The following is a 23,456-nucleotide window of genomic DNA, read 5'->3' as shown; positions in this document are numbered from 1 at the left end:
AATTTTAAAAAGCAGGATAAAATAATCTGATAAAAAAGAAAATTTTAGTTGAGAAACTTATGGCAAATGTTAAACCTTATTAAATCTTTATTTCTGGTACAGTGGTACCTCGGATTACATACGCTTCAGGTTACAGACTCCGCTAACCCAGAAATATTACCTCGGGTTAAGAACTTTGCTTCAGGATGAGAACAAAAATTGTGCTCCAGCGGCACGGCGGCAGCAGGAGGCCCCATTAGCTAAAGTGGTGCTTCAGGTTAAGAACAGTTTCAGGTTCCAAGAAGCCTGAAACTGTTGTTAACCTGAAGCACCACTTTAGCTTTCTTCTTGGAATAACAGGTTCCGAATTGCCCAAGAAAGATGTTAATTTATTTTTGTATGCCACAACTGCGGCTCGTATTTTGTTAGCTAAAAAGTGGAAAACCCAAGAATTACCAACAGTAGAAGAATGGCAGATGAAGATGATGGATTTTATGGAGCTAGCCGATCTAACCGGAAGAGTCCGCGACCAGAAGGAGGAGGAACACCACGAAGACTGGAAGAAATTTAATGATTATTTAGCTAAATTTGTTAAGCTAAAATAACTGGAAATAGCCTCCAGATACTTAATGGCCTTAGGATTGTATTTATGTTAACTGATAAAATAATATGTTTAATACAAGAAGAAGATTTAAAGATGCTAATGTTTAATTTAAAGGGTATTAAAATTGGGATTTGGAAAACTGTTATAAGGATATGCAATGAAATTCAACTAAGGGGAAACGAGGAAGTTGTTCTACAAAGTAAATAACTGTTATTTTCAATAAGGTTATGATTTATGTTTGTTATGTTTTGTTTGTTTTATGTTTTTGTTTGTCGTTGATATTGTAAAAACTAATAAAGTTTTTGCAAAAAAAAAAAAAAGAACAGTTTCAGGTTAAGTACGGACCTCCAGAATGAATTAAGTACTTAACCTGAGGTACCACTGTACTTCAAATAGGTGAATATGGTTTGACAGAGTTGTAGCCAATAGTGAACTGTAAGACAGGGGTGGGGATGATTTTTCACATCAAGGGCCATAATGGGCCACAGGGGTCAGTTTCCCCAACCAAGGCAAGACATAGAGGCGGCAACCATTTTACATCCATCCAACTGATGTGTGGGACATGGGTGGTGCTGTGGGTTAAACCACAGAGCCTAGGACTTGCCGATCAGAAGGCCGGCGGTTCAAATCCCCATGATGGGGTGAGCTCCCGTTGCTCGGTCGCTGCTCCTGCCAACCTAGCAGTTCGAAAGCACGTCAAAGTGCAAGTAGATAAATAGGTACCACTCTGGCAGGAAGGTAAATGGTGTTTCCGTGCACTGCTCTGGTTCGCCAGAAGCTGGCCACATGACCCAGAAGCTGTACGCCGGCTCCCTCGGCCAATAAAGCGAGATGAGCGCCGCAACCCCAGAGTCGGCCACGACTGGACCTAATGGTTAGGGGTCCCTTTACCTTTTTAACTGATGTGTAACCACTGATGGGCAGGTCCTTTTTGACTTGGAAGAGGGCAGAATGGGGGCATAGCAGGCTAATGTGGGTTCTGTAGATGCACACGGGGGCCAGGAACGGAACCCCTATGCAAAATGGTCACTGCCTCTATCGCCTTTCTTTTTGAACTATAGCAATTATCCCTAAATTGGCAGCAATAGACACAAATTAGCACATGCAATGTATTATGCAAACCTATGTTATTTTTGTGGTGCATAAGTAACTACCCTACTGCCAGCAGAGGAAGGGTATGGACCTTTGGTTCCCTGTTTGAGACAGTCATTCTGACACATCAGTAAGTTTTGCAATTATTTCTGGTTCTGGAAGGGAGCATAAAAAAAAAATGAGAATAAGAACAAAAGCAGCAGCAGCAGCAGTATCCTGTAACAGAAGGAAGTTGTTACCTCTCTCCTTTAGTCTATCTCTTGAGGAAAAGTAAGCCAGTAACTGTGAAATATGGAGAGACAGTTGACCTTGAACCTCTGCTGCTCCAGGGTAGTGAGTGCATTGAAATAAAGCAGGGAAAGAAACAATGTCACCCCCTGCCCAATATAATTACTCTAACAAAAATCGTTATCTCCCAGAAGAAGGGCAGGGTCTCTGAAGGGGGGGGGGTGTTTCCAAAGGAAACTGATCAAGCCAAACACACTTTTCCCACAGAGGGCCTGAGTTTATTTTACAGGGCCCTTGCCCACCCAGAAGAACAAACAAATCCAAACCAAAACCCCAGGGCTCTCACTCGCCATCTTCCCCTCAAAGTCAACATGAAAAATATGGGGCCATCTTAAAACACAAACAAGATAGCATTTGTGCTCTTCAATATCCCTTTGCTTCATTCGCTAAGGATGCTTCAAGTGCCTGATCTCTCTGCAGTCAACCCAGCTTTATCGGGGGAAACAGAGTTCAACTGCACTTGATTCTCTCTCTCCAGAAACACATTCTCTGCTGGGATTTGACAATGAAACTCTACTTATCAGTTCTGGGCCTGCTGCTTCATTTTTCCACGGGTGCTACTGAGGAATGCAAACGACACAGTGTTAAAACAGGGGGTTGAGTTTTGTTAGATATTTGGCAGCAAATTGCTGACATTGTCAAACATAATACAAAATAGCACAATTAGGTTAATGGTACTGATAAGTACCCAAGACAAATTTCTGCAATGAAAATGATGTGCTTTGGATATTATAAAACAGAGCCACAGACTACAGTGCCAGTTACATGATCATGAGACTGGGGTGCGGGTTACAAACCTCCAGTAACGAACTGGAACAACTTGGTTTCAACAGCATTTTACTGCTACTAAAGCACATGCTAGACCTTCCTAGACATATGACTCCTGCATAATAGTACATTTGTGTGCATTTGTAACCTTCAGTAATATGCCTTTTCTCCTGCAGTCCAAGCATTTCTAGCCATCTCCAACTGTTCTTTTTGGAGAAAATAACTGCAAGCCAAGAGCAGCTGAGACTATTAGCATAACACATGCTTCTAATAGTTATTTTGTATTTGCCAGAGTACAGCAACATTGATTTTTTGAAAAAAATCTGCAAGTTACCATCTCACCTTTTCAAACAGTTCTGGCCTTTTGAAAAAATACTATTTGTAGTACAGTCCCTGGTCAACGAAAGGCTCCTTTTAATAGCACTTATTTCTACAGAATAGCTGCACAGATCGGCAAGAAGGTTTTGCATTTGAGAAGATGCACATTTCTGCCTCTTCTGGTGGACTAAAGCAAGGACTGAGGAGAGGTTAAGAATAGTGAATCAGGTTGCATTATAGCAACAGATGTCTGAATATTTTTGCTAGGGCAAAGTAGCCCATTTATTGAAAGGAAAAACAAGAAGATTGTTTACTCCCAAATTCATTAGAATATGCCTGAAGTGTGTGTGTTTTAAAATAAAAATTCTGTGCAACATCAGTGACACTTGGGCCAAGGAATTTACGTGAAGAGCTCCATGCATGCGATGCTGCCTCTACCACTGAAGTGAACAGAAAAGCCTTGAAACACAGAAACTTCAGGTGGAAGTGGGAGATGAGAATATCAATGGGCACAATGTATCACTCTGAAGGCCACACAACACCTTTCCTTAACATTCTGAAAAACAGGGTAGCCTTAAGTATGACTTAAGTACAGTGGTACCTCGGGTTAAATACGCTTCAGGTTACAGACTCCGCTAACCCAGAAATAGTACCTCGGGTTAAGAACTTTGCTTCAGGATGACAATAGAAATCGTGGTCTGGCAGCGCAGCAGCAGGAGGCCCCATTAGCTAAAGTGGTGCTTCAGGTTAAGAACAGTTCAGGTTAAGAACGGACTTCTGGAACGAATTAAGTACTTAACCCGAGGTACCACTGTATAATATACCATTACTCAATAGCCATAGAGCTACTCTATGACATTAAAAAATAACAAATAAATGTGACCAAGTTGGGTAGGCAAGGAGGCAAAAATCACTAGTTCACTATTTGGGTAGATTTTTATTAAGCCCTGCTAGAGAATAAATAATGGACTATACTACTTGAATAACAGATGTTTTCATGCATGTAACACATACAATAGTGCTGGCTTATGTTTTTTGTTAGGACATGTTGAGAAGAGGTATTTGGCAATAATAACATGAACAGCTTCAAAAATCGCAGCACAAATTCTCTCTGCTGTTAAGGCTTTTTATATTTCCTTTATACAATATCAAATATTATTATTATTATTATTCTATTCTTCTTAAATCTTGCTTTGACTTTCAGTGTGCCAAATATGTAAATTCTGGGAACAATACAACTGCCAATAAATAGCATTAATCATTTATAATTAGCCATTTTAAAAACAAAAAATACCCCACATCATTTTTTTGCTGTTTGTGCAAAGCCATGTAGATGAGTCTTAAGATTTCTAGAAGAGAGCAGCAGAAATTTAACTCATCTATACATATTCAGTGCAAATGCCAATCTAGTCCCAAAGTTGTGATACTGCAGTGTATGCCAAAACCCACCCAACAGCTGCCTTGAATAAGCCCTGAGAACTGGGTAAAAGCTACCATGCTCTTGCACAGCTCTCATCCATCCTTTTAAGTGGGGTGCATGTATGGAAATTTCCCGATGGGTTGTGCCCTAAGGCAGAATGATCCAAATAAAACATATGGCCAAACAAATGTGTAAACGGGTGAATACTATGATGACGTTTAAGACCAATTTCATCTAATATGCAGATACTGCACTACTAGACCATTTCCCAGGTTATTTTTGGGCTGAAAAAGGAGGCTTCTGGGTGAGAACTCACAATAACTGTACTACAATGGCCAAAGAGGAACTAGTTGGTATAATAGAAATCAATCCAATTGTTAAAAAAATTAAATAGTCTAATCAACACTGAAAAGTGTTTATTTACAGTTTCTCGGTGACACCAGTGTATAGCCACGCAATCAAAAGTATAGTTTGCTTGTGTGTTTTTTTTAAAATAAAGGCAGCTGCCTATCCAACCCTCATTCAAAATGTTGGATATTTATAAGTACATGGTCTTTTCTTAGCATCAATTTAACGAAGGGGATCGATCTGTGGTCCAGAGTAGTTCTATGTATGGCCATTTAGTCTGCAAACAGCGCTTGACTGGAGTATCATCAGTTTGTAGCATTGGGTCTTCAAAGCCCATAATCACTGCTGTGCCTTCGACGTACATGACCTGTGAAAATGTAATTATCTTATTTAATCTCCTGTTCCAAAGAAATACCATGTTATTTTAAAGACCAAAACCAAGCCATTCTATTTTTAAAAGATCACTTCGAGAGCAAAGGTTCAAATCAATTTAAATCTTCTGCACCTTATTAACAAGATGAAATGAAACACTCATAGGACTCTTACGTTTTTGTGCCGTACTACACGTTCACCAGAAGCATACATGAAGAAAGGATATAAGAGGGACTCTAGAACCAGCTTGGTCTTTAGTTTGTTAGTCTCTTCTGGGGTGACGGAACATGGGGCCTTGAGGATAGACCTAAACTCTTAGCCCTTGCGTCTGACTGAGCTTGCTCTGCTGCCAACATGCAGAGGCAGCATGTGGAATTCTCTACCTCCATTAATTTTGGAATGAGCAGGTGGGGAGTCTTAAAAAAAAACAAAAACCAACACAGTTGTGCACATCTCAGGGATCCACCTAAATCTGCAGAAATCTCCCTGGGCCTGTTTTTTCATTCAGTGCGCCTACACAGGGAACACTACATAGTTTACAATATAAGATGGGGTGGGAACCATATCTCTAGGCACCTAAACTGAAATGGGAGAGAAAACCCTACAGCGATGGACACAAAACAGATTATTCCATAAAATAAAAGCTAGTTCTGTAATAATTCATGTTTTAAATAAAGCAAAGCTGGAAAATTGTTTTAGTGATTAGTGCAACAACTGCCTAGTACTCTCCCCCAACTCTTTTCTTGACATTTTGAAGCACAGTTATTAAAAATTTCATGATAATTCTAAATTCGCTTATTTGGTGAAGAGAACTGGTGACAAAACGCTGACATTTCCAAATGCCTCCATAATCATTTGCATTTCCGTAGTTTTCTATTTGTTCTTTTTTTTTCTAAGAACATGTGTCACCAGCCAAACGGCAAGTGGTGGTTTTATCACACTGTGGACTGTCCACTTAGAAATAGGCTGAACCCAACTTATTTCCATGGGATATCTGCTATAACATGCAGCTGCCTAATTAGGTGTATGAGAAGTCACTGCTGCCATACCTTTTCATTGTAATTAGATTGCTTCAATCCATTGTAGTGGTATACAGTGAATGATTCTTGAACCTTGGACTCCTAAGAGAACACACAAGACAGTTACTTTCAAGTCATAGGTTAATATCATTGAAGGTATTTGTTCCCTTTCTCCACTTTGAATGAAACAAGAAACTATAGTTAATGGGAGAGTTCCTGGTTTCTTTGCTGGCTTATGAAGGGAGGACTGAAGCAGCTGCATGAAGAGGCTGCATGCATGGATATATGGATCATTCCTAGCTTGACTTATTAAGCCAAGATACGATCATCCAAATGCAGCCATAATGTATATTAACTACAGAAAGGTGAATGCATCACTGACCCCCATTTGTTTAAAAATGCCCTATTGCAAGAATAGAAAGAAGGGGTTACATTACCTGTTCAGGGAAAAATTCTTGAAGAAAGGGACCTAGTAATATGATTCCTAGTCCTTCTGGATCTAATTTCGTTTTCATGAGATTTACACTAAGATAAGATGAACAACACAAAAAATATCAGTGTGGTGCATTCATATTCTTGCATGACTAAGCTCTATGGTTCTACAACACTTTTAAATGCCAAAAACAATCAGGCTGTTGTATTTAGAATCCTAATAGTAATTGCAAAAGAATGGCATCTGGGTGCCAAATAAGAGAGTTATTTTTAAACCAAAGTAATCTTATTTAAAATCAATGTAGCAACAACAATTGACACACTACGCCTTATTAGGTAAAGCTTTCAGAAAAAGTACACTGTCTTAATTCCTTGGATTTTGTAGCAGCAGAAGAGAGTGAAGATAAGTCTTGAGCATTAACACACACATCGTCTTTCTAACTGTCCTGAGAAGACCCACCCTTGTTTTATCTATTTGACAGGCCACGATGAACAGAATTCAGCATGTAGAGATGGGGGGTTTGTAGCCCTCTAGATGTTGCTAGACTACAGCTCCTGTCATCACTAACAACTGACCATTATGGCTGAGGCCAGTGAGAGTCCAACAGCACAGAGGGCTGCAAGTTCCCCATCCCTGCACTAAAATAGACTGAGGAAAGAACGCTGTATTTACATAGTACATTTTACATTTATCTTTGATACAATGTTACATTCATGCTGAGAAGGAAATAACCAAGCATTTCTCCATTCATGTGAATGAAAATCTCTCTCTCTAAAACTAGTTGTAAGCACCTTGCTCCTTACAAGTACAGCTGATACGTATTGAATTAGTTGTGTGCGCTGTAGCAAAAAACAACCATTTAGGTGGAATTTCATCCTGGCAAAGGTTTTCTAAACAGTGTTCTAAAACAGCTGCCAATTTGTGCTTACTATTCAGGATCTGATACAAGGTCCAAAGCCTTCATTACATCTTCTAGAAGACTGTCTGGTATAAAACCATTATCTGAAAAAATAAGAAAATGTCATTAGCATGAACTAGCAGGTGTCCAAGAATTAAAAATATTTATATGGGCTGATTAATACTGCCTCTTCTGAAATGGGAAGTAATGTGCGTCTCTCTAAATATAGATATGAAAAAGCAGACTTTGAAAATGCAATTTCTAATGATTTTCAGGGCATTGTAACTTGCAGTTGCAATTTTAACCAAGCATAGCAATGCATTTACTTTTAGAATGAGAGAACTGCATTCCTGCAAGAGAGCATATCAAACAATGCAAAGTTTCATTTAATGAGCCAAGCTATACCAGTGCCAAACACCATAAGAAATGAGAAAGCGTGAATATAACTCATGCAATTTATATTCTCTGTGGAGTAAAAGGGATAACTGATAGTATCTGAATGCTTTTAAAGCATTATTTTTACTGTCATTTGAAAACATATTGTGAACTTGTCAGAGAGTGCTTTTTTCTATCATCATGTCACAATGCATACTCTTTTCTTGGTCACTAAGAGCAAGAATTTCTCTATTTTATGCCTACTTTAAATCATCCGATGGTCCTAATTTGGCACCTTAACGTTTAAGAGTGAACTCATTTGCATTTGGTTACAAGTAAGCATACATAGGATCATACTACATATCTTACCTTCAGGGTCATACGTTTGAAAGACTCGTCTGGCTTGTTCTGAGGGAGCTTCAGGAGCAACGAGAGCTAAATCCTTAAGAGAGAATTCCACAAGATTAAATACATCACTGGAAAAATGATGAAAAACAATAAACACAAACAATGAAATGCAGAATGTCATCTTTATAAATGAAACATCTAGGAAAGTGAGGCATATGTTTGTTTGTTTGTTTGTTTTAGTACTAATAGAAATTGGTAATTAATAATCAACCCTAGTGAACAGTAGGACCAAGCCATAGTAGTAGTAAAAGATGTTGCAGTAAGTGAAAGGCCAAAATGGTTCACTTCAGACACAACAGCAAACAATAGTTAAGAAAGCTCTATTACAGTTTTAAACCATGTCCTAGTTGATAAATATAGTGACAAACAAAAATCACAAATCATAATTTGAAATAACTTTGCAGAAACATTGCTTGGCACAGTATCAATCGACCAACCATAATTGTGGCTGTTTCTCTACCATCAGGGTTGAATGCATGTACAGACTAGTGTGCTGAGTGGATAAGCAGTTCTAAAGCATGGCTTGCCATCTAGATCAGGGGTCAGCAAACTTTCAGCAGGGGGCCAGTCCACTGTCCCTCAGATCTTGTGGGGGACCGGACTCTAACTATCTATCCATCTGTATCTATCTATCTATCTATCTATCTATCTATCTATCTATGAATTCCTATGCCCCACAAATAACTCAGAGATGCATTTTAAATAAAAGCACACATTCTGCTCATGTAGAAACACCAGGCAGGCCCCACAAATAACCCAGAGATGCATTTTAAATAAAAGGACACATTCTACTCATGTAAAAACACACTGATTCCCGGACCGTCCGCGGGCCAGATTTAGAAGGCGATTGGGCCGCATCCAGCCCCCGGGCCTTAGTTTGCCTACCCATGATCTAGATTGTTATTAGTGCAAACTATGGTGTGACACTGAGTTACTGTATGTTTTCAGCACCAGAAACAGTGCATAAAGGGACTTCCTGGATTATACAAAACAATAAAGAAAGCAATGATTACATATCTCACAAAGTAGTGCACACACCCACACATAAACAGTACTGCTATTTCAATTTTAGCCTAGGGTCACTCAAATTAGAGCGCTTTGGATTTTTTTCAATCAAACAGTTCTCATGAGTTGAATGGTTAGCTGCTCCTTTTCTCCCAATTCCTTCCCCTTCCCCCTCCTTTTCTCTATTCCCACTGCCAAATTTCAGTAGTTGTTATAAGCATTACGACGGGCAAAGAGGGAAAGTATAATTATTTCTTCCCAATCCTAAACTGATAATTGAGATAGAGAAAGAAGCAGCAAAGGTCTGGGGATGATAGCTACTCCAAGAAAACACTGGGACAGGTCTAGGTAGGGAAGAAGCAGACCTGGCAGTGATCCTTGCTCTCTCAAAAGCAACAGCCTCAGTGATTTATGGGGTAAGCGGGTAGCTCAACAAAAAGGCTCTACCACACTTCCTTGTCTTATTATGGAGGCTCTTGCTGCAGATACAAGTGGAGCAGGCTGCTTCTGCAATCCTGTCTTATGCTATGCTTAGTCTGCACCAAACCTGCTCCACACCCCAATCAAAAAGTACAGCTTTAGTTTTTGCAACATTTGTATTTTGTAAAAAGCAAGCAATTCATTCACTTTGGGCAGCAACACTTATTTAAAAAACAAAATATCCCAAAAATGAACTTCATCTGCCAAGCATTTACAACTTCTGCCAAACACAAGCACCCAGACCTTGCAAAATTGTTGTCTAACAACATCCCAACCCCCAAATCTTCCATAGAAGGAAATCCTATCAGTAGTTTACCAAGCACTGTTCAAGTACACCATGTCCTAAAGGCAAAGAGGTTCATGTTTTACCCTTTGGACTTTGTAATTTTCCTGCCCAAAACCATTTTGGTGTATTTTTAAATGCTATTCTAATAACACAAATTTATTTGAGAATCTCATGTTTACCCTTGGAGGCAAACACACACCGTTAGTACATTGTGAAAAAATCTCAGCCACTTTTGTTCTCAAAAATCAAAAACAGCACATTCAATCTCTGTAATAACTGCAGAGCTGATAAACATCATTTTAAAAAATACATCACTGATTTTTTTTAACTTTCTAAATACCATTGCTCTAAAAACAGTACATAGCTGTGGACAGATGCTGTCATTAAGCTAGCTAAAAGACAAGTCATATTAAGCTTAAATACCCTAAGAAGGGACGCGGGTGGCGCTGTGGGTAAAACCTCAGCGCCTAGGACTTGCCAATCGTATGGTCGGCGGTTCGAATCCCCGTGGCGGGGTGAGCTCCCGTCGTTTGGTCCCAGCTCCTGCCCACCTAGCAGTTCGAAAGCACCCTTAAGTGCAAGTAGATAAATAGGTACCGCTTTATAGCGGGAAGGTAAACGGCGTTTCCGTGCGCTGCACTGGTGCAGGCTCGCCAGAGCAGCCTTGTCACACTGGCCACGTGACCTGGAAGTGTCTTCGGACAGCGCTGGCCCCCGGCCTCTTAAGCGAGATGGGCGCGCAACCCCAGAGTCGGTCACGACTGGCCCGTACGGGCAGGGGTACCTTTACCTTTTTACCCTAAGAAGGAACAATATGGGCATAGACTAGCAGAGAGGTTTTCAACCTTTTGGGGTCCACCTCTCCCTTGACCAACTACATTCTTTCTGTGGCACCCAGTGGGGCTCAGGAGCCCAGTTATGCTACCCCTTGCCTGCAGAGCAGCCTATCACACTTTTTCCAACAGCCTCCTCTCCTTGGGAGTCTTCTAGGCAGCTGCCTCTGCTGCCCACCCCAAAGAGAGGTGCATTCGCCTTATAGCCAGTGCTGCTGCAACAAACGGCTGTGCAAGCCTTTGGGAGGCAGAGACATGAGAGGGCATCAGAGGAAAGAGGGACAGAGGCCAGTGTTGCCTGCAGCACCCCTGACCATCATTCAAGGCACCCCAGGGTGCCATAGCACACTGGCTGTAAACCACTGGACTAGCAGACTGCTTAAAATTCTTAAGATGCAGAACCATTTAGGACCAATGTCTGTCAGCTGCTCACTCTACCCTCACCACAGAGTCTTCCACCTACATCCTAAATTTGAATTAGGCAGGGATGGTAGAACAATTGTGACAGCAACATAGAATCATAGAATTGCAGAGCTGGAAGGAACCATGAGGGTCATCTAGTCCAACCCCTTTTGCCCAATGTGGAGCTCATACCTACAACCCTGAGATTAAGAGTCTTATGCTCTACCGACTGAGCTGTACAGAGGTACAAGATACTGCATAAGTTGTAAGACTTTCCAACTTCAGCAGAGCTAATGTTATACCAGAGTCAGCACAAAGCTGAAAAATTATACTTAAATTACAGCTTGCTTTCCAATAAAACTTAAGGCATGAAGATCACATCCACTGATTTTGCTTTAAGCAGGTGCTACTCCCAACAGGAGGGCTCCTAAACCAATTGATGCAGTTCTAAAGAAGCAAATATTTTCACAAATTATAGCATGTTTTCATTTTGTACGAATTACCGTATTTTTCCCTCTATAACACACAGATTTTTTCTCCTAAAAAGTAAGGGGAAATGTCTGTGCGTGTTATAGAGCGAATGTGTGGTCCCTGGAGCCGTTTGTCCCAAGTGCATGGCAAAAATCAGGCAAAAATCATATTGCGCCGTCACGGAGGAGAGGAGGCTGCTGCTTTCCTGCATTCTGCCTCAGGGTCTTACTGCCCACCCTGTTCTGTTTCGGTTGCTGTTTGCTCAGACTGAACAAAGAGCAGTGAAATCCCCTCCCCTCCAGGCAACCCCTCCCCTCCAGGCAAGTAGAGAGGAAAGCAGAGCGTCCCTGCTGCTGCTGCTGCTGCGTCTGGGGACTCGGCAGGCAGCGGAAAACATGCAGATGAGAGAGAGAGAGAGAGAGAGAGAGAGAGGGCTGGCTTGAGTGGGTGGGTGGACTTTTGCCTTCCTTCCCCCCCCTTTAAACCCCTCTCCTGCATTCTTAGCCAGCTGCTTCTCCGCACACCCCTCTCGTGCTCCTTGTCCCTTCTATATTTTTCCTTCCCTCCCCACTTAAAACGTGGTTACAAAGCACAGATCCACATGGATCCTCAGGATCTTTGCATTGGGTCACCCCAAATTCACCATCAGATCACATAGCAATGATCTGATGCAAAAACAGGGCTGCAATGGTGCAAAAACGTGGTTACAAAGCATGGATCCACATGGATCCTCAGGATCTTTGCATTGGGTCACCTCAAATTCACCATCAGATCACATAGCATGTCCATGGCTACAGCCTGCCCCCCAAAAATCACATACCCACTGTTGCCTGGGGCTGCAATGGTGCAAAAACGTGGTTACAAAGCATGGATCCACATGGATCCTCAGGATCTTTGCATTGGGTCAGCCCAAATTCACCATCAGAGCACATAGCATGTACATGGCTACAGCCTGCCCCCCAAAAATCACGCACCCACTGTTGCCTGGGGCTGCAATGGTGCAAAAATGTGGTTACAAAGCATGGATCTACATGGATCCTCAGGATCTTTGCATTGGGTCAGCCCAAATTCACCATAGAGCACGTAGCATGTCCATGGCTACAGCCTGCCCCCAAAATCACGCACCCACTGTTGCCTGGGGCTGCAATGGTGCAAAAATGTGGTTACAAAGCATGGATCTACATGGATCCTCAGGATCTTTGCATTGGGTCATCCCAAATTCACCATCAGAACACATAGCATGTCCATGGCTACAGCCTGCCCCCCAAAAATCATGCACCCACTGTTGCCTGGGGCTGCAATGGTGCAAAAACGTGGTTACAAAGCATGGATCCACATGGATCCTCAGGATCTTTGCATTGCGTCAGCCCAAATTCACCATTAGAGCACATAGCATGTCCATGGCTACAACCTGCCCCCCAAAAATCACACACCCACTGTTGCCTGGGGCTGCAATGGTGCAAAAACGTGGTTACAAAGCATGGATCCACAGGGATTCTCAGGATTTTTGCATTGGGTCACCCCAAATTCACCATCAGATCACATGTCTGTGGCCACAGCATGAAGCACAAAAATGATACATCCACTGTTTCATTCAGAATGTTTTTTCCCTTGTTTTCCTCCTCTAAAAACGATGTGCGTGTTATGGTCAGGTGCGTGTTATAGAGCGAAAAATACAGCACTATTTCTTGTTTACTGGATTTTCTGGAGGACACAGGAACACAGCATTAATTTTATTATCAATTTGCTACGTTCTTATTCTTCTTCTGTTGGCTTAAAGTAGGTTACAAATTTAAAACAACAATAACATGTAAAGATAACAATGTCAGTAAATGCATACTTTTGCATTATAAAAGTTACATCGTAACAGTATTTAACAATTACATTATGCTACACTCAAGGCACAGTAGCTCAAATTGGTTATACATGTATAATATATACTTCTTCAAATACACTAGTGACTTATGACATCTTGACTATTAATTTAAAACTCATGCATTTATTTATGGGCTTAGCTCATGGTCATCTGATATCAGTGTTAGTGGTTTGCTAGATTGTCCTTGATTCAGCAAAGGTGAGACATGTGTGGGTCATCATTCTTAATTGTGACTTATGCATGAAAAAGGATGCTGGAAACATTCTGGGCAATATCCAAGTTGCTCAATCCCATAGTAGACCATGGAAATTAATATTACTTAAGTCCATTGATTTCATTGGATTGGACTCTGTTTACACCAAGTTTCAGAACAAAATCAAGATATTTTTATCTGAAAGTATTTTGCCTGATGTGTAAAACTGAGCTTCCAAAATTCATGACTTCCTCCTCCCAAAGTAGCACTGATCTAATCTAGTGCTAACAAACAAGAGAAAGATTCAGCAATTCTGAATGTATTGGTGTGTCTTGGCAGTAAGATTTAAAGAGTCTTTAGAATGGTCTTACACATCCTTCTTGCTGTCTAAGGAAAAATCAAAAGCATTCAATATGTGTATATACAAAGATCTTCATCTCCACACACAGGAGACAATTAAGAGAACGCAAAACAAGCTTATCACAGCTTCAAAGAGGAGTATGAAATGGATTTGTAAGGGTATTAACTGCACTTGTAAAGAATGAAACTGAATGCTGTATCCAAGGTTATATGCTGTGTAGGTGGGCAGGCAGCAGCTGTCACATGCATTACTGTTTACGCAATAATCAAATAGCTAACAGAAGACAAACTGATTTTAGTAAAGCTTTGTCATCCATGTAATTGTATCAGTGCTGACATTACTATTAGACGTATGTTAAGGTATTTAAACCTCAGCTGGAAAGCACGCAGCAGGCAACACAAATCCAAATTAAAGTCCAAAGACTAATGCTTCATTCACACTCAGGAGTATGGTGGGATCTGAACAGCTTTGTCAAGTATTTGCTACCAGTTGCAGCATCTTGTGCTGCATTAGATGCTATACCGGACACCAACCAAGTTAATTTTTGAGATGGGTGGCAGAGCTACAGTGTGCACATGAAAAGAACACATAGTTCTTTGGATCCTAACCATATATACAGTAATGAATCTACAGAGACCAGAGAAGGACACAACCACCTCCATTTTCAAGTGGTAGAGTCTCAAAAAAAGAGAGTGTATCACAAGCCTTTTCTCTTTCTATAGATTGACCCTTATTTAAATAAGCTAAAAAATACAGGCTAGTCATAAATATGAAGTGGCATTCAGTAATTAGTTAATATACAATGCAATGCAATGTAATTCAAGAGCTATGGGATATATGCCTAAACACCACAAATAAAATCCATTTTAGAACTGTGCTTTTGTTGGGTTCTTTTTGCTCTTCAATTAAAATGCTTCCAGGCACTGAATTATGTTAAAATAGAATGTGCCAATTTGTGTTGTTGTTATTTTTCTGGGAGTGCCTTATGTCTCTTCTATGAAGTTGCATTTCTTACAAGAGAGAATTGGATTCTGCACAACTGATTTCAGCACTCTGTTTTTTTTGCTAACTAACCTTGTCAGCATAGACTTTAAATATCGTAGTCCGAAAGGTCACTGTTCATGGCTGAACGTAGACCATTATAAGGTAATTGTATATACCTCTAGGTGGTAGAACAAATTATTTCCTTTCGAGGAATAAGATTTTAGCAGCAAAGTGTAAAATCACAGAAAAATATTTTTTATGTTATGTAGGCATAGAACACTAAAGTGCTGAAATACAAATATTCAAAAAGTATGAGAAATCATGTTTTATAACTAAAGATATACTAATCTTTCTTCATATTACAGTCTCTTTAAAATTACAGGGTCAAGCAATGTAATCATTAACATCAAACACTGAAGTTAACCATTAGAATGTTTCTGTGCTGCCTTTGTTTTACCTCCAATTTTAACATGATCTTACAGATTACTGCAACAAAGTACTATGAGCCAATAACAATGTACTTAGATCTTATTTAGTGTTGTCTGAAAACAACATGCCCATTATCAGCTTTGACTAAAAAATGTGCAACATCTCCAGTGCTAAAAAAATAATTAAAGTTTCTTTGGTCCTCTTGCAAGTTTGGGAGCACTCTGAGACAAGCGCACACACCTCCTTCTTAGTCAGGCATAGGCAAACTCAGGCCCTCCAGATGTTTGGGACTACAATTCCCATCACCCCTGAACACTGGTCCTGTTAGCGAGGGATGATGGGAATTGTAGTCCCAAACATCTGGAGGGCTGGAGTTTGCCTATGTCTGTTCTTAGTATTAATAAATATTCCAACTATTATCTTGAATTCCCTAGCTTCCACCTCCCCAAATACCCCTGTTCTTGGATGCTTTCCTACATCATAATAATAATAATAATAATAATAATAATAATAATAATTTATTATTTATACCCCACCCATCTGGCTGGGCCTCCCCAGCCACTCTGGGCGGCTTCCATAAAAACCAAAAATACAGTAAAATATCACACGTTAAAAACTTCCCTAAACAGGGCTGCCTTAAGATGTCTTCTGAATGTCAGGATGTCAGGTAGTTGTTTATCGCTTTGACATCTGCTGGAAGGGCGTTCCACAGGGCGGGCGCCACTACCGAGAAGGCCCTCTGCCTGGTTCCCTGTAGCTTTGCTTCTCGCAATGAGGGAACCGCCAGAAGGCCCTCGGTGCTGGACCTCAGCGTCCGGGCAGAATGATGGGGGTGGAGACGCTCCTTCAGGTATACTGGACCGAGGCCGTTTAGGGCTTTAAAGGTCCGCACCAACACTTTGAATTGTGCTCGGAAACGTACTGGGAGCCAATGTAGGTTTTTCAAGACTGGTGTTATGTGGTCTCGGCGGCCGCCCCCAGTCACCAGTCTAGCTGCCGTGTTCTGGATTAGTTGTAGTTTCCGAGTCACCTTCAAAGGTAGCCCCACGTAGAGTGCATTGCAGTAGTCCAAGCGGGAGATAACCAGGGTCATTTTTTAAAAATCCACACAGATCCTGCAGTTTCACACTTAAGTTAGCTGTAACACAGAATTCATGATGAATAACTCATCTAAGTCCAGAAAGCAGGAGGAAAATGTCATCCTTTCCATTCACCAAAGATCAGTGGAATGCAGCTGCAGCACACCCCATCCCTTGTTTTGATGAAGTTTCAGGATCAGTCAGAGAAAAATGTATTACTTCCACACTTGGTAAGACATAGATTGCAATGCTCAATACATAGCTTTGCACAAATAGCCATGTATGGTAATAGTTTTAGCCAAGCAGAAGGGTCTTTGGGACTTGATTTCTAACTACTCAGAAAAACTCAAGAAGATCCTGAAGATGAGTTGTTTTCAACCATATACTGACTGAGTAGTTTGCTTAAGACATTCTCAGAAATCCAGTATGTTTTCATGTAACATGTATGCCAATAAATTATTTTAAACCTTCAGTGCTGTGTATGAAGAGTATACTGTAGAAAATATTTGAACTGTAGACTTAAAATAAGATGTATTTGACCTAGGGTGATGAAATGAAACAAAAGAAAGGAATCCTACCTTGGCAAAAAAGACTGTGAGATGAGTTTCACTGCCAAGTATCCAAATAGGGAACTTTGGGGACTTCAAATAGGAGCCAACCTAAAATGAAAAGGAAAAATATGTAGCAAGTTCATAACCTAGCACCATACAACATTTTGTCCTCAAATATTGCAGTGTACGCTGGGCTAACAGTACTCTGCAACAGAATAGCTCTGCACCCCGAGAAAATAAAAAACAGACATGGTTTGGCGAATTAAACCATCTATGGCCTTTTAAACTGTGTGTGGGGTATTGTTATTGTTTGTTACTGTTGAATGTCTTTTTGTATTTTAAACTGCCCTGTGATCCTCCAATGGGGGGTGGTATAGGAATTTAACAAATAATAATGCTGCTGCTTATCTTCTATTCCAAAATCCAGGTCAGGTTTCCCCATATGTATGAAGGAGCTTGGTATGAAAGGACTAAAAGAGGAGACAGTTACAAAAATTGGTGAAAGCTAGCTATGTACAGTATTCATCACTGTGACCCCTGATTCCTAGATACTGTGTTTGGATCCTGCTTTGCCAGACAAAACTGCACATTGCAAGGTTCACTCTACCATTCTAATAGCCATCATCATGAACACCACCATCTTGATTAATAATAACAACCAACACGAAACTGAACACTTTTTAAAAAAATAAGTAAAACCAGAACTGGCCACTGTCAGAACAGGATGCTGGATTAGATGGGCCACTGACTGGATTCAGCAGACGACTCATATGTTCTTAATTATCAGGATGAATTCTGTATTATAATGAATGCTGTACTTGCATGGTAACCGCAAATACATGTGCAAAAACTAAATTTAGGGTTCCAAAGTTTTATTGGTTTTTTATGCACGAAATAAGAAAGTTTCAGAACTGAACAAGTGCATGAGTGATCCTCAGAGGGACAAATCAGTGTGGATGCTTCAGTAACATATCAAATATATTGGGTGTAATTCCTGCACCTGCAGGATTCCTATAGCTCTGTTTTCCCATCTTCCCCTGCTTACAAGGGCCCATTAAGAGTGAATGGTATGCTCAGAGCAAACTATTAATGGTTTGAAACAAAATTTATACTGAGGCAAGAGGGAAAGCTGGTGCAAATGGATTTCTTAACTACGCAAATAACTTTTCATAGGCAAGGGGAGGTGAGAAAACAGGCATTCATTGATCCTATGAGAATTCTTAGGTGGACTAGATTGTGCCTTTTAGATTCTTGTGACAGGAGAGGGAAGCGAAAGACAGACATAACTTGTAACTCTGAATAAGCTAAGTTTCTTCATTGCTTACTCATTAGCAAAACATATGACTTTGCTGTTGCTAAAAAAAAGGTGATTCAAAAAAAGTTTTTAAACTTGAGATTTGAAAAATTTAGATGACATATGCTTTCATCTGTGATTTCTCTTCAACAGTTAAAGGCTGAAGTTGAAATACCAAGTTTTCAAAGGAATTTCTTTCTGGAGTTAACACCAGCCATGCTTTTACATAAGGAGCAATATCCAATTAAGTCATACTGATACAGAAATACCTACAGAAATAAATTGACTTCAATTATTTCAATGGGTCTACTCTTAAGTCTGAATAAGACAGCATATCACCCATGGACTTTGAACTATCTTACCTTACAGTATCTTAGAGATTCCATAAGTGTCAAAAAACCAACAGTTGCTTGTTTATGTATTCCAAGTAGTTCTGAAGAGAAATAAAACTCTGTATTAGATTGCAAAATTTGTGTCATGCTACATGGCATGGCACTATGGCCTACAATCAATCATGTAACAGAGCACATAAAAACTAGGCAGAGAAATAAGGGTGCAATCCTATTCCCAAAATCCTCTGACTGAATGGACCTTGGAAGTGACAAAACTACTGCCTGACTCATGGAGAGAAAATCATGTTGATGGAATGAGATATCCACCCCCAGAATGATGGTTGAAGGTAAGAGGCAGAGGCCAAAGTATAGTGGTGGAGGGGGGCATTCTTGGCCCCAAGCCCCATTACAAATTTTCAAGAGTAACTTATCATGGAAATCAAGTCATAACAACAGAACAAAAAACTGATAAACACATACAATATAATAATTCTTTCTCTCTTTTGTTTACAAGACACTTTTTAAACAAAGCAAATGATGCCAAATATATGATAAACTCTTAAAAGCAAACAATTCTAAGAACTAGAACATCCTTCTCAATGGGCTTTTTCTTTCCATTGCCAACTTGTCCTCTGCGCAGAAAATTTTGAAGAAAATTGGCTTGTAAAAAAGCCACTCTAAGAAAAACTGAAAACACAGTTGGTGTACTACAAATTTATCTGAACTCAAGAGCATGATGTTAACATATCAGAAAAATCTGCCCCAAACCTTCCTGCTTAACTTGAGGCAAACTCCTCCTCTCCCCCAGTCCTTTTTGCATTCTGTAAGGGAGAGTTATGCAACATCTCAAGAAAGGTACACATATGTTGCCTGAACCAATGGTTCCCCAAACCTCCCCCCTCCCACTATGAACCACCTGAAAATCAGTACTACTACTACTACTTCTTCTTCTTCTTCTTCTTCTTCTTCTTCTTATTATTATTATTATTATTTATTTCTTTAATTTATTAATCAAAAAAAATTGAGTGGGCTACTTTTTATGAAATAACAAATAAAATATAACCACCAAACTGAGTTATTCTAGTTCTTAATCTGTCAAAGGAATTAATAAAGGATACCTCAGAGAAATTTGTGGGTGGTTAAGATATAAGAATATATTTGAACCACAATAGGGAATGGAAATTAGCTATAGCTCTGGGGAAATTACTCATTATCTCAAAATGGGGGGGGGATATGAATGATAGAAAAGAAGAGGAAGTGCCATCATTTAGTGTGTTGGCAGAAGAAATTGAGATGTTTTTGAGTAAAGAACTGAATGATGTTGAGGAATGAATGTGAACTCTAAAGTTATTTTCTTAGAAAATAAAAAGGAGAATAAACATGCACCTGGAATGCTCACAGGGATATAATTTTAGAGAAGGGTCGAACAGGAGAAGAAAAACAAGTTGGCAAGGAAAGGGTTAAGAATCACCCAAAGGTACTTTTTGTTTGTTTCTTTGTTTAAAAGAGTGGCCTTTGGGGCTTCATTGCAAACATTTGTGGGTAACATACAATTTGATTTTTAGCCACTTTTGCTAAAAAGGAATACATTAGTACCCAATCAGGTAGGTACTACAGCCCCCGTTTTTCAAAAGCCAAGCCATAAAAAATGATATTTCTATGGTAGTTTTTGTTATGTTTTGTTATGTGAGTGATGCCATGAAACTCTGGGTAGGTTGCACAGACCTCCTGGGGTCTGCAGACCACCAGTTGGGAACCAGTGCATTACTGTATTGTATCTAGGCTGTATCTGAACATTACAGAAAAAAGTCAGGATTATCAGCAACTCTATACCGATTTTCTACATTGTTAATCTTGAAATTCTGGAAAGACGAAACAAACTACAGCACTACATTTTCAAGTTTCCTCATCCTTTTTCAGTGATTCATTTATAACCAAATGGCTATATATGGCAATATACTAGGGACAAACACTCTGTGGGCAAACAGATCGTGTTGGGTGGGGTGGGGGGGAGTGACATGGGGATTAAATTAGTGAACATTTACATGTTTTTATTTTTCATTCTACTAAGAGCATAGTTCTAGATTCAAGGAAGAATTCTAACAAGATTCTTATAAGCACATTGTCAAAGAGCTTGATTACATGAAACCACTACCAGCCTTCCTATTTCAAGATATAAATGCTTATTAAAGGGGAGACAAAGGCACTGCATAGCTATCCCACAGTAAATATCTTGTGCAATGTCTTTCATAGCAACTAGATGATTTTGGAGAAGTTTACCCACATTCTAAACGCTTCACTTATTTTTCTTCCTTAGGACCTACTGCCATCTTGTGGTAAACTAAAGAGTACAAGTTTCCTTGTGCTGTACAGACGCTTCAGGTTACAGACGCCACTAACCCAGAAATAGTACCTCAGGTTAAGAACTTTGCTTCAAGATGAGAACAGACATTGCGCGGCGGCGGCGGGGCGGCGGCAGGAGGCCCCATTAGCTAAAGTGGTAGCTCAGGTTAAGAACAGTTTCAGGTTAAGAACAGACCTCCAGAACGAATTAAGTTCTTAACTCGAGGTACCACTGTATACAGTACTGGTAATTAGCTAATGCAAACTCCTGACACCCCAGACTCCTTGAAGAAATTTATTAAAGCCCAGCACTCAAATCTCACAGAACTTAGTGGGGAGGCAGTTTACCAAAAAAACAAATGACTAGAATTTTGCAGTCAAGTAGTATTTTAAAGTGGACTAATATGTCAATATTCATAAATAGACAAAAAGAAACACAAGCATTCGTATAAAGCCATAGCCTTCGTTTGTAAGAACCATATACAATTCAAATGCAAAACATTTAGTATATCTCTTGATGCTGCATCACAGCAAAGTCATATCAAGTACAAACTTACTCATTCCTGAGCATTCCCTGTCTCCATCCCAGACGTTAGATACTGCATGCCCCGTCAACAGCAGGTTAATTAAGCTTTGGCTTAATATGAAGAAAACAAGCTTTTAGATTTGCAATTTGCATTAACATTTTTCTAAACAAATTAATTTTGATGGCACTACAACTTTTTTTCTTGAAAAGCACATAGGGAGATAAAGCAAGCTACAACATGCACTTAACTTTCTTCAGAAAGTCTAGGTTCAATTTCAGTTCATCTGGTATAAAGTCATACCTCTAACACAATGGGTGCTAACAATATGAGATGCTTCCAGATGAAATGATAAAAAACCACTGTCCCACATATTCACCATCAATTCTTTTGTAATTAATAATGGCTGAAACAGTGTTTCTAAAGTATGATTTGTTCAGAAAACAGGCAGTACTTTCCTTAAGGAAAGTATAGGACTAACCAGAGCTTACCTTCCATGACCATACACTGGATCTATTAATGGCTCAGTTGAATCTTCAATTTCATTTTTTATGTTTTCAATGCCCTAGAAAACAGGAACGCTTTCTGGTATATTTACTGGCATAGTGGCCACATCTTCCTGCTAAGAAATATTTTTTTTCTTTTAACAAATAACCAACCCTTAACATTTTGTCAACAAACCTAAATATTAGTATCAGGAAAAACTGATACATATGGTTAGTTTGCCCTTCATTTTGACTAACTTGTTCCAGCAAGATAAATGAATTGCCATTCAGGCTGTCACTGAACAAGAAAAGGATCAAACTGGGCATAGGACAGAGGGGCGCATGCAAGTCTTGGCCCCAGTGATCCTAAGAGAAGCCAGCTGCTGTTTAGATCTTTGTAAAATGACCCCAAAAGTATGAATGAGTTAAAAAACACACACACCATATTTTTCCGGGTACAGTATAAAACGTCCCCATGTATAAGATGACCCCTAATTTTTTTAACTCAAAATTAAGAAATTAAGTTGTTTAGCTTTTTGGGGGGATGGGGAAAGTCACTTCCGCCAATCGCTCACCCGCCTGCCCGCCACTGCCAATTGCTTGCCACAGCCACTGCCGATCGCACACCTCGCCGCAGCCGCCAATTGTCTGCCCACTTGCTGCAGCTGCCAATCGCCTGCCCGCCTCACCTCAGCTGCCAATCACTTGCCCAATTGCCACAGCCACAACCAATCGCCAGCAGGCCTTGCCGCAGCCACCAAACACCCGCCCAATCGCCGCTGCCAATCTCCTGCTTGCTGCTGCCATTAATCACATGTCCCCCCTTTGCATTCACTATGCCTAATTTTTTTTAAGTGAGACACTGCTGTCACACACACTGTGAGGTTGGGAGAGTGGGGTAGGGGTAGTGATTCTTCATTCTTTTGCTTAGTGTATGTGCAAAGTTTTTGTGTCAGCGTTGCGACGATAGGTTCTTTATTTTTCTGTTTGTTTTTGTTCACAAGTTCTTGATTTAATTGCTTAGAAGCAGCTCCCACAACTCAAAAACCTGTTAAGCCAGGGTTCCTACTTGCAGGGAGGTTTCACAGTACATTCAGTCAAACAAGCTTAAAAATGCCCTTCAAACCTATGCACTGATCTAAGATCTAAAAAGCAGCTGGCTTGGGGACGCCCCCCCACCCATGATTAACAAGTGCCTATACAAAG

The 23,456-nt window shown here is 40.1% G+C and overlaps 1 protein-coding gene across 2 annotated transcripts in view; it reads right to left on the bottom strand.

The window, feature by feature from the left end:
• Positions 1-3,966: 3,966 nt before the first annotated feature.
• The window catches only part of MINDY3 (MINDY lysine 48 deubiquitinase 3), a 36,004-nt gene continuing 16,514 nt past the window's right edge, over positions 3,967-23,456 (bottom strand). For both annotated transcript variants that reach the window (XM_079948361.1, XM_079948362.1), the window contains 9 exons: positions 22,257-22,330; positions 21,799-21,878; positions 18,929-18,999; positions 17,300-17,380; positions 8,284-8,356; positions 7,571-7,643; positions 6,646-6,733; positions 6,239-6,310; positions 3,967-5,184 (listed from right to left, as the gene is read on the bottom strand). In XM_079948361.1, coding sequence (XP_079804487.1) covers positions 5,035-5,184; positions 6,239-6,310; positions 6,646-6,733; positions 7,571-7,643; positions 8,284-8,356; positions 17,300-17,380; positions 18,929-18,999; positions 21,799-21,878; positions 22,257-22,330 — 762 coding nt within the window. In that variant the 3' untranslated portion in view covers positions 3,967-5,034. The remainder of the gene's footprint in view (positions 5,185-6,238; positions 6,311-6,645; positions 6,734-7,570; positions 7,644-8,283; positions 8,357-17,299; positions 17,381-18,928; positions 19,000-21,798; positions 21,879-22,256; positions 22,331-23,456) is intronic.

This window comes from Podarcis cretensis (assembly GCF_951804945.1).
Source record: "Podarcis cretensis genome assembly, chromosome: 12".
Lineage (NCBI taxonomy): Eukaryota > Metazoa > Chordata > Lepidosauria > Squamata > Lacertidae > Podarcis > Podarcis cretensis.
The sequence above is the reverse complement of the archived record's forward strand: the minus strand, read 5'-3'. Positions and strand labels throughout refer to the sequence as shown.